General features: G+C 52.2%; 9 protein-coding genes across 9 annotated transcripts; 5 read left to right on the top strand and 4 right to left on the bottom strand.

Moving 5' to 3' along the window:
- Positions 1-1,960: 1,960 nt before the first annotated feature.
- On the top strand, positions 1,961-2,212 carry J4E79_010477 (uncharacterized protein; the record flags this gene model as incomplete). The annotated part of the gene is made up of 2 exons (XM_049359314.1): positions 1,961-1,993; positions 2,048-2,212. The coding sequence occupies 2 exons, from the start codon at positions 1,961-1,963 to the stop codon at positions 2,210-2,212; spliced, it is 198 nt and encodes a 65-aa protein (XP_049206125.1).
- Positions 2,213-3,519: 1,307 nt separating this feature from the next.
- J4E79_010476 (uncharacterized protein) lies at positions 3,520-3,870 on the top strand (the record flags this gene model as incomplete). Its single annotated transcript, XM_049359313.1, has 2 exons — positions 3,520-3,730; positions 3,836-3,870. 2 exons carry the CDS (start codon positions 3,520-3,522, stop codon positions 3,868-3,870), a joined length of 246 nt encoding a protein of 81 aa, XP_049206124.1.
- Positions 3,871-4,657: 787 nt separating this feature from the next.
- Positions 4,658-5,274, bottom strand: J4E79_010475 (uncharacterized protein; the record flags this gene model as incomplete). The annotated part of the gene is made up of 2 exons (XM_049359312.1): positions 4,658-4,671; positions 4,785-5,274. The coding sequence occupies 2 exons, from the start codon at positions 5,272-5,274 to the stop codon at positions 4,658-4,660; spliced, it is 504 nt and encodes a 167-aa protein (XP_049206123.1).
- Positions 5,275-5,595: 321 nt separating this feature from the next.
- J4E79_010474 (uncharacterized protein) lies at positions 5,596-6,024 on the top strand (the record flags this gene model as incomplete). The annotated part of the gene is made up of 3 exons (XM_049359311.1): positions 5,596-5,661; positions 5,713-5,823; positions 5,869-6,024. The coding sequence occupies 3 exons, from the start codon at positions 5,596-5,598 to the stop codon at positions 6,022-6,024; spliced, it is 333 nt and encodes a 110-aa protein (XP_049206122.1).
- A 273-nt stretch (positions 6,025-6,297) lies between these two features.
- Positions 6,298-7,091, bottom strand: J4E79_010473 (uncharacterized protein; the record flags this gene model as incomplete). Its single annotated transcript, XM_049359310.1, has 2 exons — positions 6,298-6,338; positions 6,389-7,091. The coding sequence occupies 2 exons, from the start codon at positions 7,089-7,091 to the stop codon at positions 6,298-6,300; spliced, it is 744 nt and encodes a 247-aa protein (XP_049206121.1).
- A 673-nt stretch (positions 7,092-7,764) lies between these two features.
- J4E79_010472 (uncharacterized protein) lies at positions 7,765-8,190 on the top strand (the record flags this gene model as incomplete). The annotated part of the gene is made up of 2 exons (XM_049359309.1): positions 7,765-8,004; positions 8,104-8,190. The coding sequence occupies 2 exons, from the start codon at positions 7,765-7,767 to the stop codon at positions 8,188-8,190; spliced, it is 327 nt and encodes a 108-aa protein (XP_049206120.1).
- A 1,821-nt stretch (positions 8,191-10,011) lies between these two features.
- On the bottom strand, positions 10,012-10,629 carry J4E79_010471 (uncharacterized protein; the record flags this gene model as incomplete). The annotated part of the gene is made up of 1 exon (XM_049359308.1): positions 10,012-10,629. The coding sequence occupies one exon, from the start codon at positions 10,627-10,629 to the stop codon at positions 10,012-10,014; it is 618 nt and encodes a 205-aa protein (XP_049206119.1).
- Positions 10,630-13,884: 3,255 nt separating this feature from the next.
- J4E79_010470 (uncharacterized protein) lies at positions 13,885-14,509 on the bottom strand (the record flags this gene model as incomplete). Its single annotated transcript, XM_049359307.1, has 4 exons — positions 13,885-13,965; positions 14,028-14,131; positions 14,209-14,221; positions 14,270-14,509. 4 exons carry the CDS (start codon positions 14,507-14,509, stop codon positions 13,885-13,887), a joined length of 438 nt encoding a protein of 145 aa, XP_049206118.1.
- Positions 14,510-16,210: 1,701 nt separating this feature from the next.
- Positions 16,211-17,703, top strand: J4E79_010469 (uncharacterized protein; the record flags this gene model as incomplete). Its single annotated transcript, XM_049359306.1, has 2 exons — positions 16,211-16,317; positions 16,503-17,703. The coding sequence occupies 2 exons, from the start codon at positions 16,211-16,213 to the stop codon at positions 17,701-17,703; spliced, it is 1,308 nt and encodes a 435-aa protein (XP_049206117.1).
- Between the last annotated feature and the right edge of the window lie 376 nt (positions 17,704-18,079).

Here is an 18,079-nt window from a genome sequence, read left to right as displayed (position 1 = left end):
GCTTCGGCACATCTGTATTGGTCTTTCAACGCAGCATCAGCAATGAATATCCATGATTCTTCGACAACACCCCATATACCCACAGCAACAAGCAGACGACATTTCCTTTTCCATTTTCCTCAGCAGCATGACGTTAGCAGTATCTGCATGGCTTCGCGACGGGAGAAAGAGCATCTCGGCGCTTGATTTACGATGTTGAATACGGCATGTTTACGAAGTGTATGAATAACGAACAAAGCCGGAAAGTAGCTAGACGAAGGCAGAAGTGGCAATGCGCATAATGGAACAAAGATGATGATGAAACATTGCGTCGCTGATGGTGGGCTATGCTACCTTTGGTGAGGTTGGTGCATGCATGCGTGATGTGTGGTGTTGGCCGGTTAGACTCCACTTGTACCAACTTTTTTCCACGAGCGTCGAGCGGCGGCCCGCTCCTTGTGCGCAGAAGTCCGATGTCAGACATTGCGACGGCGCGTCACCAGCCACACCATACCAAGGGACCTCAACCAGCGCTAAACCTTCTCACCGCAAACATGGGTGCAAAACAATAAATCCTGAAACGCCCATGAGCCATGTCGGCTCCCAGCCGCTCTGCTTAATCTTTAATCTCCACGACAGAGGGACATGGAGATTGAAAGCAAGATTGCGGTTCTGGGCATCGAGGGTCCGATCCAAGATCGTGTTTTGGTGTTAATTCCGATGTGCCAGGTTAGCCGTGCTATTTCCAGCAGATGCCTTGGAAAGATGCCATGGCCTCCAAGCGATATGAGCATGCGACCGGGCAGTCTAGACCACGATTTTTACTTGCAGTTGCTTGGAAAGCCTAGCTCCCGCGGTACGGATGATAACATGGGTTTGCGAAAAGGTGGTGAGACGTTGAGACGAAAACCCATGTGGCCCGCGTGCCGTTGCCCTGTTTGCTGAGATTGCCTGACGGACTGATGTCAATATGGGTGGATGACCCACGCACGCGTGTTTGAGCTGTGGCGTCACCTCATCAACGAGGCGAGAGAGCGGCTGGAGAAAAGGCAGCACGGGTTGGGTGGAGATTTGGAGCCGCTGTTGTTTGCAAGGATGCGGAAGAGAATTAGATGGGCCGCCACAGATGGCTACGTCACATTTACGGACACGGACGACGACAGTTCTGGGAATGTTGCAACGGTGGAGCCATGCCGGATAAGAGCATCTGGGGTGATCAAATATGGGTGGATGATGGCTACAGGTGAGGAGAAGGAGGTGGGCGGGCAGGCGTGGTTGGCACGATAACGGTGGTCTGGTGTCGCACAACGTCGAGCAGCGGTAGTGTGGGCGCACCAAATCAGCAGCATGGGCTTATCGAAAGTCGGTCTACCTGCTTCGGGGGCTGCCATGGCAAAGGCATCGCGATCGTGAGAGGCGGGCATTGCGTTGCCCATGGGCCCAGCCACGCGCAGGCTGCGATCGCTACTGCATCAGGGACGGGCAGTGACGTCGGCGCTCTTTAAGGTTGTGGCGCGCGACCCACACCCGACGTCGACGTCGCAGGGCCAACCCTGTTTTGCGCGACTGCTTTGAGCGCGTCCGCTGCCCATCCTTGCCGCATCGGGCGGCTTGGTTGGCGCAAACCTGACTTTTCCCGCTGACGTTGCGAGCTTGGCTGTTTGCAGACGCAGCACAGTCACCTGCAGGAATGGAGTTTGAGTCGGGAAATTTCGTTACGCAGGCCAAAGATTGAGGTGAAGGATCTGGAGGACAAGGGGGCACGGACGCCGCGTGACGTAGCCGTTGTGCAAGGGCGGTCGTTGTTCCGGCGCCTGGCTCGCGGCTGCTTATAAGTGAGAGGGCTCAAAGCCCTTTGTTGTGATACCACACTCTCCCCAAACCATACCATCTACCAACGAACCTACGAACAGTCGCCTCTCTACCTCGAGTCCTCCATCCACTACACCACCGAAACCTTCACCAGAACAACACCGCTATCATGGGTGCCGTCGTCTCTTGCATCAAGTCGGTCGTACGTATCCCTCACTCACCTTCTCATAGCGACCGTTCCTAACATTCTGTCTAGTTCCGCACCATCGGAAACTGCATCATGGCCATTGTCAACGCCATCGCTGCTGGTCTTAAGGCAATCATCAACGCCATCGTCTCCCTCTTCGGCATCATCATCAGCTGCCTCACCTGCGGACGCGGCGGCGGCCGAAAGAGGACAACGCATACTAGTAGAGTCTAGTGTGAACCCGTTTCCCACATGTCGCCGTACTGATCATTACTTCCCCTTGTGAAGGATGGCGCATGAGGAGATACGGGTACTACTAAGGCGCTATATCTACTACCCAACTACTACTACGACGACGAACGACGATCGCTCGACGGCCGTTACTTCTTCACTGCCAGGACCACACGACGATATACGCTTACAACTCGTCGCCGCGTGCTCTGCGCAGAGGAACGGACGGAGCGCGATTGTCTCTTTTCGGACGAGAGAGTGTGGATGTTTATACCCTATACTATACCCCCGGTATCGAGCAAGGAAGATGGATGCGGTAATGAACGAGACAGCAAGCATGGAGTTTGAGCGAACACTTTTTCCTTTTGTTTTGTACAGTCTGAGAGAGATGGATGCCAAAGGGTCGTGGAGAGGAAATCACTCTTGATCGATCACGGACCTGTCGCATAGATACCCCCAGCTTTCAATCAGACTTACTATAATACCCACACAACCGACTTGCTATGGTGATTGTTTTCATTGCGACATTGTTGACATGCAGTCACTTGCGGTGAACATAGACCGCCAGCAAACAAACATTACCACTGCGCCCTTCGACTCCATACCACCGCCCACTGCACCGGCTCCCCATTTTATCTTTTTCGTCACCATGGTTGCCCTGTTGCATTTGCATTGCAGGACGTCGACAGCGCAGACAGTGGAAACAATAGCGTCTGCGCCACACATGCGTAGTGCATGCGCTTGCATGACGCCGTTGAAACGCTGCTGGCACGCTACAGGAACTTTCCTAAACTAAGACCACTCCAGCACCAGAGCTAAAGCTGAACATCTGACTCTCTCGTGTGTCCAACAAACTCGAAAATGCGAATCTGCTGATGTCAATATGGATGTTGTTGCCGACGACGTCGATGTCGTTCTAGGTGTCGCCGCATACAAAGAAAAAGCTGAAAAGTTGCGCTGCTGTATACATTAATTCGAAAAGTAACATTTTCCCAGTGTGACGATAATGTAGGCTTCTGAGGTAGATGTTAAAATCTTTTGTTATGTGGTGCTCGTCAAGCCAATGACGGAAGACAATGTCTAGATATGTTTGTCGTTGTTCCCAGACAAAATCTCCAAGTAATAATGGCGAGTTTGATAACTTTCATATCGTCAAAGATGTTACGACCACTATCCAGCATATCAAACATTTCCCTCACTCGTCGCGACACCAAAGCTCAAGCACCTCTGTCTCTCTTACGCCATTCTCAAACCACCAACTCTACACAACACTCCCTCCCGCACCACACCCCACAAACGCGATTCCCAAAATGGACGCAGCAATGTTCCCACAACTCGCCTTCATGGTCTTCCTCGCCCTCATGGTCATTATGATCATCTTCTACTCCATCACATCCTTCTACATCCCCGCCATCAACGACCTCATCATTTCCGTATTCAAGCACATGCGACTGGCTCAACGTCAAGAAGCCCGGAACGCGCGTGAGGCCAACACAGGACATGAAGGCTGGATCACAGATGGTATGCACCCGATGTACAATATCCACGGCTGAAAGACTGACAACCTTACTAGGTATGAGCGGAGACATCCATTCGGCGCTGCATATTGGTAGCGGTGGCACACAGAATGCTCCGATCTGGATTTCGGTCTCGAATACTGATGGTGTGCCTCCTACTCAGCGTGGCGCAAGACGGGAAGCTCGGCAACAGGTATGTGGGCGCGGTGAAATTCGCGGTTCCTCAGGTTGACTGACGTGTAGAAGTGAGATGCTAGTCGGTAGCACGAGCATGCTTGGTTGATGGGGGGATGTATGGATGGCTCGGGGTATACCGCGATGCAGGGGAGGGTTAGAGATGAGGAGAGGCGAAGGAGCGTATTTGTCTTCAACATGTCATGCAGACGACAAGACTCATGATCGCGACCAAGACGTCGACGTGTATATACTTGCAGAGATATACAACGCACCGGCATCAATAGACCATCCTCATCATTCTCTCGTACCAACCACTCATCTCCCCTCCTCCTATCAGACCTACCCACCCCACCGCATAAACCCAAAAACAGCATTCAGCACCACCCCCATAACAACAGCAACCTGCCTCCTCCTCGTCCAAACGCCCTCCTCCCTAAACCCCCACACCAGACTTCCCAGCGGAAAGAAGAAGCCAGTCAAATACCCATACAACATATCGTCCAACCCCCCTTCTTCCACCGCAAACCCCGCGCCCCAGCCCGCATCCGTGCCAGCACCACCCGTCGCCCCAGCGCCGCCTGTAAGCGAAGCCGAGGGATCGTTGGCCGAAGAGTCCAGCCATCTGTCTTCCAAGACACGAATCTGTGCGGGCGTGGGCATCGTATCAGGGGTATGTGTAAAAGACAAGTTCTGCGTAAACGTCGCCCGTAGAGAAGCAATCTCATCCCTCGTAAACCCCGAACTCAGCAATCTATCAAATCCCTGAGCCTGAGGCACTGTATTCGCCGTATTCGTTGTAGCCGTCGAGCTACGTCTCCGTGCATTGTGGTCTATCGTCGTACTACTTGCGCGCCGTCCCGGTGTAGAATACGAAGATGTACTATAATGCGACTTCAATGCTATCTCTGTGTTCTGGGCGAGTGTGGCTTCGCTGGCGAGTTCGGGGGCGGAGAGCGCGTCGCCGAGGGAACAGTGGATGTAGTATTTCTTTGCTGAGGGGGGTATGTCTGTTGTTGTGCCGTATTCGATCGCGGGCGTTTCTCGTAGGGGTTGTTTGCCTTTGCTCTTGCTGACGTCTCCGCTACTGCTTCCCACTGCATCGCTATTCTTGGTGTTTCGAGGAGGCGGTGGTGGCGGTAATTTCAAGGATTTCGATAATGGCTCGGTGTCTGCGAGGACTTTGCCCGCGTAGATGAGGCGTAGGCGCGCCGAGGCATGTTCGGACGGGAGGTGTTGGCGGATGAGCTGTTTGAGGGAGAGGGTCGCAGTTGTTCGCGGGGTATGTATTGAAAGTGGGAGGTCCGGTACTGAGGCTGTGAAGCGTATGATGAGATAGATGAGTTGCTCGGGGAGAGCTGGCGCATTCGACATAACGTGGGATGTGGGAGGCTGCGGCGGCTACTTGGGGATTAAGGTGATCGTGAGCTATTGATTGGGAGGATCGTATCTGTATGGGGTCATAACGGTCGTAGCTTCATTATTCGCAATGGTGTGGTATGTCTGGTGGTGATCCTGCGGTTCGCGATGTTCGCGCTATCGACCATGCGACGCGGCAGCTCGCCCGGAGCTTAGCAGCGCTGAGGTCATTATATCCGAAGTGCATCCCGCCATGTTAACTGCCCCTCTTTAGCCATTCGCTACATCACCACTCCTCGCATCCTGATCAGTTGGTCGTACTGACTTGTTCTCAAAATGACGATCATTCACATTGTACTATTCGAGTGGAAATCCACGGCTTCCCCAGAGCATATCTCAGAAGTACCTCTATATTCATCTAAACATACATTCACATATACTGATACATCATAGGCTTGTAGCCGCATGCTCGGACTCAAAGAGCAGTGCATTCATCCAACTTCCCAGAAGCCTTACATCAAGTCCTTCTCAGGGGGCAAGAACAACAGCCCCGAAGGCCACAGCGTATGCCATATCCCGAAGTACCCTTGCACCTGCTGACATGCGCAGGGTAACTCAACCCATGGTTTCGTAGTGGAGTTTGAGAATGAAGAGGACCGCGACTACTATGTATACAAAGACCCTGCCCATCAGGAGTTTGTGAAGTTGGCTGGAGAGGTGGCGAATGGCGTCAAAGTCTTCGATTACGAGCCAGGGAAGATGTAGATGTAGTGTCAGTAGCGAATGAAGGATGCCACTGGCACCCAGTGATGCAAGCATGCTGCCGACTCGTGCAGGTCTGATGGTCTCCAGACAGCGTTGTTATTGAACCTGCAATGATAGTGTCGCAAGTGTATTGCAGGTACGTGGAGAAGCCAAATAGCAATCGTGCTACCGGTGGTGGTAATGATATTCGAATTATGTCATATGTATGTGTAACGCCGAAGATGCAACGCCGGTAATGCTTCTATAAGGTATAGTGATTGAATCATAAGGGTATCATGATACGCTGAAGGACTCGCCGCAACCGCACTGCTCCGCTGCTAGATGTTAGTCTTGGTTTCTCGTAGTGCATTGTGTCGGTACTTACTGATGTTGGGGTTCTTGAAGATAAAGCGCTCGTTCAGCTTGTCTTCCAGCCAGTCCATCTCGCTTCCAATGATGTTCAACAGCGCCTTGTTGTCGATCAGGACCTTGACGCCATCCTGCTCGACCTGCTCATCCAGCGGGCTTGGCTTGTCCACGTACTCCAAGTGATATGCTAACCCCGAGCAGCCCTTTGCCTTTGTGCCAATCCGGATAAGCTTGGGCTCTGGTAACTCAAGGAGTTCGCGGAGGTGAGATACTGCCGACTGTGATAGCTTGATGGTGGCCTTCCGTGGCCCGAAGTTGTAGCGACGCGGCCGTAACGGCTTGCTGGCACCGGCTGCCTGCTGTGGCTTCTGTGCTTCGCCTTCGGGTATGCTCACGTTCGGTTGCTCGGAAGGTGTCGCTGGGATGTGTTCTTGCGGTGGCAGTTGTGGGGTTTTCGCATTGTTTGCCTCGGCTGCTCCACCAGCTATCGATGTGTCGGGTACGCCAGCATTCCTTGGTGGCGGCTGAGGGTATAGCGACGAAGGATGATATGCAGTCGCCGTCTGCATCTGGCGCTTAGCTGACTGACGATACGGTATCGACGAGGCGAAAGTGCGCGCGCATTGCGGGCATCTGCGGGGAGTAGCCGAGGGGGCGGCGAATCGTAGGAATGTCGAGCTGGAGCGCGCAAAGGCAGTGGTGGTTCGAGGCAGCGACATAGTCAAAGGGCGAGAGGTCCAAGGAGTGCTGTGCGTGGACTTGGTAAGGCGCGCGTGTTGAGTGAATAGATGGCAAGGTACGGCTGGTGCATTGTCACTAAATTCGCCGAAGCCTATGTCATCCGCGGCGATTTCCGGGGCAATTTGACACGATTATAAAGCACGTGCTGATTGGCTGCCAATCTCCCGAAGGTTCGGAACTTCGGAATCACAGGTCACACCATCATAAGCCCACCTCGAAAGTTCACCTGGGCACCTTGTCTTCAAACAAGCCGCCCATTGTAGCCTACCCAGGTACCTGTGAACTCTCTCGTATGTCTGATCGCGTAGCTTATTGACTTCGCGCACTATGTAACTGGTTCGTCCCGCTCTGCGTGATCGCAGTCAAGTCGATGGTAATCCTGATCCATGGATTGGTGCTGCTTCGCCCGCGAACAACATCGGCCAACCACGGATCATAGCAACAAACTCGTAATTGTGGTATCGAGCATTTCCAATGGGTCAGCCACATGAATGCAACAGCAAATTTTCAATGAGTATAAAACAGCGTTCTCGTCCTCGTCCTCATCTCCGTCCTCACCACCGCCTTCAACACCAGCGACACTACACATAAGAAACAACGCCGCTCGAAGAACGACTCTACCCTCGATGCCCACAAATGGCCGCATCCACCATGCAGAATACAGATAAGTCTCTGTTGATGGCCTTACCAACCGAACTGCGCTGTTACATCTACGACTACTTCCCCGAGCGTGTTTTCAAACATGTATTCCCCACGCCAGGTATTGGCACCTGGGCGGAACTTCGAATGCCGACCGCCCTACTTCAAGTGAACAAGACGATTCTCGACGAGGCTCAACAACACTTGAGGACGAGGAATATGCAGAAGTCCCCTAAAGTTACAATCGGCCCAGTACCCAGGTCTGTCGCAAGGGAGGCTATGTTTACCTTAATATCAGACATATTCCACGAGGCTAGGAGACAACGCTGTACATTGTTAGCCCAACCCCAGAAACCGGGGGACGACAACGGAACCAAACTCATCAGTCTCGTCCTCGCATCCTGGTACAACGAAATCATCCTGCCGCTACTGCTTTAGAACCCTAGCCTGGGCGATGATAGTAAGGTCCACATTCAAAGAGAATGCACAGCCGAGGAACTGCATCCATTCGTAGGGCACACTTTGAGAAGAATGGAACGGAAAAGGACCTGCGAAATCAGCATACGTGTGTTGTTTCCCGACGACGACGATGATGGCGACATGGTGGGTTACATGGTGTATGAATGGGACCGTGTGAAGGACATCACACGACTAGCGCTAAGCGCCCGACCGGGTCTTCCACTGAAGGTTATACCTCTGCGTTGCCGTCACAGGCATGAGCTCAAGCACGAAATGAAGATGTACCGAAAGATGGATTTGAAAATTAGAAAGATGCTTTCGAGCATCAAAATTGGAAAGCCAACGGCCCAGGATCTGATACTCTTCAGGATACCCAATCTGCAGACAGTCGAAGCCACTGACGAGCAAGAGGTCAACTCGCCGATACCTAGTTGAATCGAGCTCAGTCGGTAGCAAGAGAGCCCATACATCTCATACAGTCTCGATCGCACGGCATGTCTTACTAGCGTAGCTACACTTTGTGTCGCATCCGATAAAAACGTTATCAAAAAAACTATATAGGCAGACGCCTACATAACCTTAGGAACTGCTCACTTCTTAACATTTAATAGCATGTATGCAGCAATATATCACATACTTCTTAGATACCTTGCTTGCTTGCTTGGCCCGTATTTAGACTATTGATTAATACAAGTAGTTCTAAGTCCCTGTTCGAAAATTACTTGTAGCAGAAGTATACGTTGTCTTTAGAAGTCTTTACTTGTTAACAGATAATAGTATGTATGCGGCAAGTGCGGTTTACATTCCAACCACCTTTGACGTATGCCGGGCTAGGAAACCACTGAACATATACCTGCCGGGAGTCTACATTGCCCTAGAGTCTCACACAAATTTCATTATTGTACTAATGTAGGCGGTAGAGCCCCTTTTGAGTTTATTCCTTGTAGAAGGTAGTTAGGCAATCAGCTGGGCCTCGCAACGCGACTTGGCACGCGACATCGAATGTGCAAAGGATATGTTCGTGCAAGTTTGACGCTAAACTCTTGGTCGTCAAGTCCGTGGTTTTGATAGTACCTAGGTATACTACCCGGGTATCGCACGAAGTCGTCACAGCTAGCATAGCAGACTGCCATATCCTGAACTGGTAAGTAGGTCATTTGCTAGAAACAGACTATCCAAGCTTCGATTAACTAGCTTCGACATCACAAACGACTCCGGAAGAGACATAGGGCCTAGCCAAGGTCTCAAGGGAAGGAGAAGATAGACACCACCAGCATCGTCTATGAACCTTGGAACACATTCGAAACAAAGACGGTTGACTCATCTTCGAACGCGACTTCACAGCTGCGCGTGGATACAGAGCACAAATGTTTGCGAGGGGATTGACGTATCAAGACTGGTAGTATTTTATAGACGCGCTGAGTTCACGTATGTGGTGACCGTGAATGTTGAAGAGTGTTCCATAGCCGTGGAAACGTCTGCTTGTTGCAAGCTGCGTAAGCCGCTGCTTTTGACTTTTGCTGCCGATGGAGGTAAATACCATCCGTGTTGCATGCATTCTACAAACGTATTATTAACATTACGGCTAAGCTAGGAGTCTACGTCAAACTCGAGACTACCCGTCTGTTAGGATTTGATCAAATGTATTCAGCAACATGCGACATAAATCTACTTGCTGCTGCTATTAGCTCACGAGTTCGTGATCTACCGAATGGAGTAGAGTTGAACCAAAGGCTTGAATGAGTATAGAGCGGCTTCAACTTTCTCTCGTGAAAGACTATTGTAAGGCCCGTTCAACCCTCAAAAGCTCCGTACCCGGACGAGAGGAACGACTGAGTCAGTATGAATCCAACGTGATCGCAGTAGCTCAACCACATCTTCGTGTCCCTTCTTTGACGCAAGCATCATCGCTGTGTCCCCAAACTTAGTTGTCGCCGAGATATCAATCTTGTCACTAGTGAGCAACACTTCGACAACGTCTTCAAGCCCCTTCACTGCCGCAAACATCAGTGCCGACATTCCATGCTCGGTCTTCATGTTAACGTCGACCCTATCAACGCCAATCAGTAGCTTGACTATGCTCGTGAAGCCTGCCGCTACTGCTTCCATTAGGGGCGTCCAATCTCCAGTGGGTTCCCCGTTGACTTCAGTCCTCTCGTCGCTGAGCAGTAGTTCAACGATGTCCAAGTTTTCATTCGTCACGGCCATCATTAAAGCTGTACACCCGGTCTTGTCCTGCGCGTTGACTTTGAGCTTGTCAGAGCTCAGAAGCATCTTCACGATTTCCTTTCCTTCTTTTCTCACCGCTTGGATAAGTGGCGTTGGTCGCGCTCCAGTTGCGGCTCCATGATTAACGTCGACGCCAACCTTGACTAGCGCATCAACAGTGTCTTGTTCTCGATACTCTATCGCCCACATTAGTGGTGTGGGTATAGAGTACTGCGTCTTCATGTCCCCAGTGCTATTGTGAAACAGCAGTTCAAGCACTTTCATATTCCCATGCTTGGCAGCCCAACGGCAATGCATCCCAAAGCTCCCATCCAGCTCATTCAGTTCTGCGTTTCGAGATTGAATCAAGCTAGCGCATAGCTTTTCAACGTGGCGGTGGTCTCTCGAAACATACCATATGTGATGTTGCCAACATGTTTGCGCATAGCCATAGAACGTGAATTCGTGCTCTGGATTTGAGTTCATTGAACCACGCAGTTCTGCAAGGGTCTTGCTGAGATCGAACTTAGGCTGCTTTCTAGACCCGAGAAGTTTCTTCGCAAGCTGTCGAGTAGTGCTGGCATTACCCATAGTGCTTTGCAGGATGCTAGCCGGCGCTGAGCTTGCCATCATGGGACTGAGCTTAGTTTTCGATATCCGTGTTTCGAAATGGCTATACCCAAGATACGTTACAACAATGTCTGCTAACACTATTTGGGCGTCTTCTAATGAGAAACCTATGTGTCTCACGTCGTCAAGATTGTGGATGATGTACTGCTTGACACTGTGATGTATCACTCGGACGGTTGATTCTTCCTCATCAACAGTAAGAAGACATCCGCAGCAGGTTAATGCTGATTGAACATCGTTTAACATCTTAGATGGGTCCCAAACTGCATGTCCTGGATCAACGCTTAAGGCTTCTCTCAACTCACTGGTCGTCAGGGGTCGGTGAGCTGCCAAAACGATCTCCAGAGTCTTTGCCTGAAGGCATGGATCTGAAATTCCTGACTTGTGCAAGATGCGGGCAAACGTTTGGGCCAGGTCTTTCGGCAGGTCTCCCAAGGCTTCGCGGATAGTGTGATCTGTCTTCATACTACATAAAGACTGGATCTGAAGAGCTGCCCAGAGGAACATCCCTTGGGAGCCCTGAAGTAGCGTGTCTTGAATGTCCAATATTAGGGTAGAATCTCCGATGTTCAAAAGATCCTGGTCCAGACAACGATAAAGTTCTGCTTCGATGAAGCTCTCGATATCCGGGTTGCTCTCCGGTATTGAAACGATACGAGCATCCAGGAGGCGACGTGTAATCGGGTGCGGACCTAAAGTCGAGTTTACTAGGTCAGTAGTCATCTCGCATACAGCTCGTTCAGGGATATCACTGACCTCTTCTTGGCTCTACCCGAAAAGAGACACAAACAAAGACCTTTAGCTTTGCTTGGATATTCCTGATTGCTTGTGCCAGCGTTGCTGTTTCCTCGTCAGGGCATTCATCTAGTCCATCTATGACGAAAAAGGTTTTGTGACCCGGAGGATAGCTCCGAATGATAATTTCCAGTAATTTGTCAACGTTTCCGGTAGCGTGCTCATACTCGCATACTTCTGAAAGTGTGCCGAATTCAGAAACGCTCCGCAGCATTTGCCGCCCCAGCGAGCCAAGAATGGTGCGTGCTTGCAGACTTTCTGGTAGATCATGCCTGCAGAAGAAGTATGCTACCAAGCATCGATCCTTTTCCGTAGAGAGGCTGAGATCGTCCACGATGTTGGCTAGCAATACAGATTTTCCAGATCCTAGCTTACCAGTAAGTACTAGGGTGCAAGGATGCGAGTGGTCCCTCCACTCTTTGTACTCGTGGAAATGTGTATAGAGCGATGTATTTCCGACCTTTCTTATCTGCTTCCATGTCGTTTCGTGGTCGTACATGGAACAGAAGTCGAGAACTCGCTTCTTCGCAGCAAGTTTCTGTTGGTAAGATGCGGAATTCAACATTGATCGAGATAAAGCTCTAAAACTAGAGCTTTCTTGAGCTTCACCCACATGCATCTCTTTCTCAATCGCATGTGCCCATTTTCCGAGATCAGACTGAAACGCTTTCACATGTCCATCACTCAAGGACGACGTGAATTGCTGGAGCGTTGACTTCTGCCCGAACCTGAACAGATAACGACATAAACCAACTACCACGATGAAGTACTCCAGGGTATAGGCCTGCAACCTTGTCGAGAGCGGATAGATTACAGCAATCTCTTGATGGCGTGGACAAGAACGACCAATGTCCATGAAGATTGACGATAGTGTTTCTACGTGGTTCGATACGCTCACAAACGACTGCATACTGTCAGTGAATGATGTGGATGCGATGATAACAGCGGTTACGGACCAGCAACGACATGCGCACCAAAGACCACACACCACATGCTATCAGATTTTGTGAGCCTCCAACCATTATATCCCCAAGTGCAGCAAATTGCTGAACAGCTTGGAGGAAGTTTGTGAAGCGCGGCCCAAGGCATCGACTGCTGAACTTCTTCGATATGCGACGGTCCACTTCAGCCGTCAGTCGCATGACATCACTTGGTGTGGGTGTCGCCAAAAGCGTTTGCGACTTCAGAGTGCGAAACGCGGACTTCTGTTCGCTTGACAATTCGGCTTCGAATTCGGAAACAGCTTGAGCGAGACGGATTTCTGGACTGAGCGACCCAGCTCTAGCCAGAGCTTTGGACATAGCTGTTGTCCCACAGCGACAGAACTACAGCGTGATCAAGAGATGAACATTACGGTAATGTGAACAGGGGTGTGATTGGGGTCGCGATGTAGCTCAACTCAGAGTCGCACAGTCGGAGGATTAGGAAGATATAGAGTGGCGTCTAATGTGAGTGAGGACGTGAAGAATGAAAAGACAAAAGGAGGCTGCGATGTCAGCGCGCAGCTTGTAGAGCTGCCTAGATGCTGCGCACCAGGCTGAGTATGGCTGCGCATCTCAGCCGCGACCTCGGGACCCACTCCCTATCTGAGACGTTAACCACCATTGATAATGCAAAGCTGCGAACGAGAACGATGCGATCCAGAATAGATGAGTTGAGACGAAGATACAACATTTGGGCAAAAGATCGGGGTCGTCCGGTCTTCGAATTCATCACATTAGCCAGACGGGGTGACGTCATAGGCACTATATTGGCAAGCACGTGGTTCGGCATGACTTGACCCCCAAACCGCAGCCGGCACAGATCGCAGTATCAAACACAGCACTGAACGTTCACGGAAGGTAAGGTGCGACTCCCTGTACGCAGGCGTAGGCATACCAATACGCACCACGAAGAAAAAGAACGAAAGCAGATGCAACACCAGAGCGACGAGAGCGTGTGCTAAAATTGAAGGTATGTTCCGCATGCTATAAGCTGCTTTTCACTGTTTCCTAGAACATGATTTGTATATCCATCGCACACGCGTGTTCCTCAACCACTCTATTTGTTCAGCTCCTCAGCCCTCTTCTTGAGGTCCTCCTTGCTCTCCGCCTTGGGCATGTTGTCCGGAATGGCTGGGCCCTATAACTACATTAGCTTCCGTTCCGGCCCAGATGTATAACAACGGCACACGAATAGCATACCTTGGAGTTGTGAGCTGAAGCGAGTAGGTTTCCGCCCTCGGCGTGGTTGTCGTGCGAGGATGCGGTCGAGTCGGAGGACTCCTTTGCGATCTTGTCGGTGAGGCCTGTGGAGATGACGCGTCAGTCATGGCTTGAGTAGGCTGGGTGGTGTGGTGAGTGGGAAGAGAAGATTGTCACGTACTACCAGCGGCGCCCTGCTCAATTGGGTGGTCCGGCATGTTTGTTTAGGTCGATGTGGTGACTTGTTGTTTCTGTCGTCGAGGTTTCGGTCCGCCGATATAAAGGAACCCTTTGACGTAGGCGTCTACTTTGTCTTCAAGAGACTGTTCTTTCAAGTCGAGGTTCTTGACGTCCTGTTCGAGTGCGGCTGTCTCGTTGACTTTGTTGTCGGGCAGGTCGCGGAGGTTGGGAAGTTTATTGTAAAGGGCTTGTACTTCTTCAGAATAGGCTTGCAGTTCGGCAATAGAGGGGGTTGAAGACATGGCTGGTTATGTAGGCCTGGGCGTTGTAGCAACCGCGTAGTGCGTGATCGGTGACGTAGATGAGTGTGGCAGGCCCGCGGCTGGAAGCTGGCTGGAAGGGGAAGCTGCCGCTGGGTGGTGGGGGAGGGGCAGCCCTTGGCACCTGGGAACTTTGGTTCTGTGGACGCGGCCAGCACCGTCCAAGACTACTGTGGAGAGGTCGGTGGGTAAACAAGATATCTTGCATGCCTATCATGGATCCTGTGTCGGCGGCTTCTCCGTGGTAGATGCTGGAGGTGGTTGGGTCACGTGTTCGTCCAACAAGCCAGCGTGTATTTCTTTCAAGAAGGATGTTGCTGCACACGCCGAGATGGTAAGGGACGCGTAACTAGGTTGGATGTCAATGTAGGCTTCATATTATACGGTGCGACGCCGGCGTACCTAACCACAAGCCAAATGAGACTGGAAGAGGTATGTTCTTTGAAGGCCTTGGAATTGAACTGCACCCCAACTACATTGACGCTCAGTATGTCTTCGCAAACACCTACCGAGGGATACTGAACCTACTGTAGAACATCTGCTTTACCGTTTGTACGACAAAAGCGAGGAGACCACATAAAGCTATCTGCGGAGCGAACCGACCGGTGACGCACCTGCCTTCCAATGTCGAACGCAGTGCGCCCGGCCGAGCAAGTTGGCACAAGTAGGCTAGGTGCAGGTTCACCTCGAAGCAGCTGATGCTGGTCTTGGTCGATAAGACAGTGTCGCCTTGTATACATGCTTGCGCCCCGTATAGGTTGTCAAAAGCGGCCCATTGTTCCATGGGCCTGAACAAAGGCGCATGCCATCTGCCACCGGGCAAGCTGTGAGGGCGCAGGCAGACGTAGAGCACATCATACCACCCACTCAACAAACCCACGAGACACCAGACAGCAATCCAGGATCGGGGTTTGTGAGTGTATGGCATCATTGATGTGAAGTAAGTGGAACGACATGGCACCTTGGGAGACGACGTGCTCTACATATGTCAATGTCGGATATCGGATGGAAGTGCACGCTCTCTGCCGTTCTTGCCGGATGGTACCTGTTGAACGCGTAGTACCCTACAAGCTTTGGGGAAGACGATCGTGCCATGTAACCGGAATGGCATGCGACGATGTCGGGTTTGTTGACGTTCGGCGCTCTCTTGTTGATGGCCTGCCGCGAGGCGTCACCAGCATTGCGTACTCCCTCCCCGCTGTCAACTCCACTCCGCGCCTTATTATTGCCAACCATGGAAAAGCTACTGCGCGCGATCGAAAAGCGAGGACACAATCTTGCACTCGGGTCTAAATACGATAGCGCCACGATAGGCTTTGCGGGGAAGAAGCGCTGTGTTGATGCGAAACGCGGATTAGCGGCTAACTCAGCCACGGCGACCGCGTCGGCATGGGTGCTTGGCCATGTCCCGCCCCTTCCAAGCTTCACGGCCGTTTCGCCTTTGGCACCCAGCGTCATTCCAGGGGACGTCAAAGCAAGCGATGCACCACCACATGACCGCGACACTCACTCCTCGCCTTATACTTCCTCCTTGATGCCGTGGACTCCTGCAGCGACATGAGGCACGTCCTGTCCCGTCGATCGTTATATCCCCATCCATAGCCATATACCCCGGCCGGCCTCTGTACCGCGAACGACTCCCTTAAACCCGCTGGACGGAAGACTTGAACACTCGATATCGCCATGCCGTCGCTACTCGTCCACTCGCTGTTTGCGCGCCAGAATCCGCTGGATGAGGCCAAGAACACGCTCAGTTCATGGGACAACTGCATGGCCAAGGCCTACTGCAAGTGCGTTGAATCGCCAGGCCTCGGGCTGCTTCCCCTTTGCTCACAGAGAACAGATGGCCGGTTATCGTCGTAATCATCATTGGCGCCCTCATCGTCATATCCGTGGTTACCTGCATAGCGCGATGCATATGCTGCGGCGCCGAGTGCGCGTGCTGCTGCTTTAGATGCTGCACGTGTTGCTGCAGCGGCAGTGGTGGAAGAGGCCACAAACGCGTCAAGAGCGATCCCGCCGCCCCGTATCCCACGCCATATGGAGCGCCTCCTCCGCCCATGAACCCCTACAACCAGAACCCCTACGCCCAGGCGCATGCCGCTGCGCCGCCGCCTCCGCCCATCGACACCCGCCCGGTGAACCAGCAGTATCGCTCCAACGCCATGCCCACCTTCGCGCCAGCCGCGCAGCCCGAGAGACCGCAGTTCGCGACTTTCGATTCGACAAGAGCCGTCGTCAACGAAGATTCGCTTCCCGCAATGCCCACGTGGAAAGACGGGCGCGACGTCCACGTCCAAGTCGAGGAACAACCCATGCCCCAGAAACAAGGCGACATGGAGATGGACAGGCTAGACCGCAACGGCAGTCCAATCAGTGGATCAATGGCAGGCGTAGCAGCGGCAGCCGTGCCCACACAAAGACGATCGCCTGGCCCGGGCCGGTCCCCGGTATCGCCAATGGACAACTACGGTCAGGGCTACCCTCAAAGCGGCTATCAAAACGATTCATTCGTCAGCGAAGGAGCCCCGTTGAACGGCCAGGGTGCATACGGCCGACCATACGCGCAGCAGGACGACTACCGCAGAGGTTCGCCAGCGCATAACCTATCACCAGTCTACAGCGCAAACGAAGGATACGCACCACAGCAGCCGCAGCAGCAGCAACAACCCTACGGCCGCCGCTCGCCAGGCGCGCCCCAAGCCTACGACTCCCACGACCAGCTCAGTCAATACAACCAGCAACCTCCCTACAACCAACAACCTTCCTATAACCAACAACCTTCCTACAATCAACCACAAACCTACGACCAGCGCGACTACTACGACGAACCCGACCACCGCCACCAATCCCCCTCACCACCTGCCGCGAACCCCTACGCCTACAACAACGACCCCTCCCCGTCGTACGGTACCTACACGCCCCCACCAGCACCCGCAGCGTTGCAACCCGGCTACGCAGCCTCAGAGTCAACAAACCATGGCTCTTTCACAAATGCGGCGCCAGCATACCCAGGGCAGAGGTCGTATACGCCGGTGGCTGGAAGTGTGGGGCAGCAGCAGCAGCCATATCGCGCTTTCACACCGGGCGCGGAACAGCAACAACAACAACAACCGCAGCAGCAGTATACTGGGGTTAGTAGGAAACCTGTTGACGGGTCTTTTAGGGAAATATAGAAATAGCATGTATGTTTTCGTATGTAGGGAGAATGTGATACCCATACAAACAACCCCTTTTAGCGAATCTTCACTTTCGTCTATTGCGAAAGGACTGTCAGCGCGGCCATGCGGTTCTAATTTTACAATAGTCGCGGGGCCAAGCGCTTTCACGACAACGTCGCAATGCTTCGTTTGTCTAACTTGACACCCGGAAGGAAACCAACATAGCGCATGCATGGCGAGCAGTGATATAGCATCTACGGTGTCTTTAAAGCCAGCTTACTTAAGTAGAGCGTCTTCGTCAGACCAGAAGCTGCTTCTCCCTTAATGAACATGATACTCGAAAAACAGGTTGTCGAGTGCAACATCGCCGCCATTGTTCATATTTACAGGC

The sequence above is a fragment of the Alternaria viburni genome, assembly GCF_023758015.1.
Source record: "Alternaria viburni strain BMP 2772 chromosome Unknown scaffold_31, whole genome shotgun sequence".
Lineage (NCBI taxonomy): Eukaryota > Fungi > Ascomycota > Dothideomycetes > Pleosporales > Pleosporaceae > Alternaria > Alternaria viburni.
This window is presented reverse-complemented; position numbering and strand designations above follow the sequence as displayed.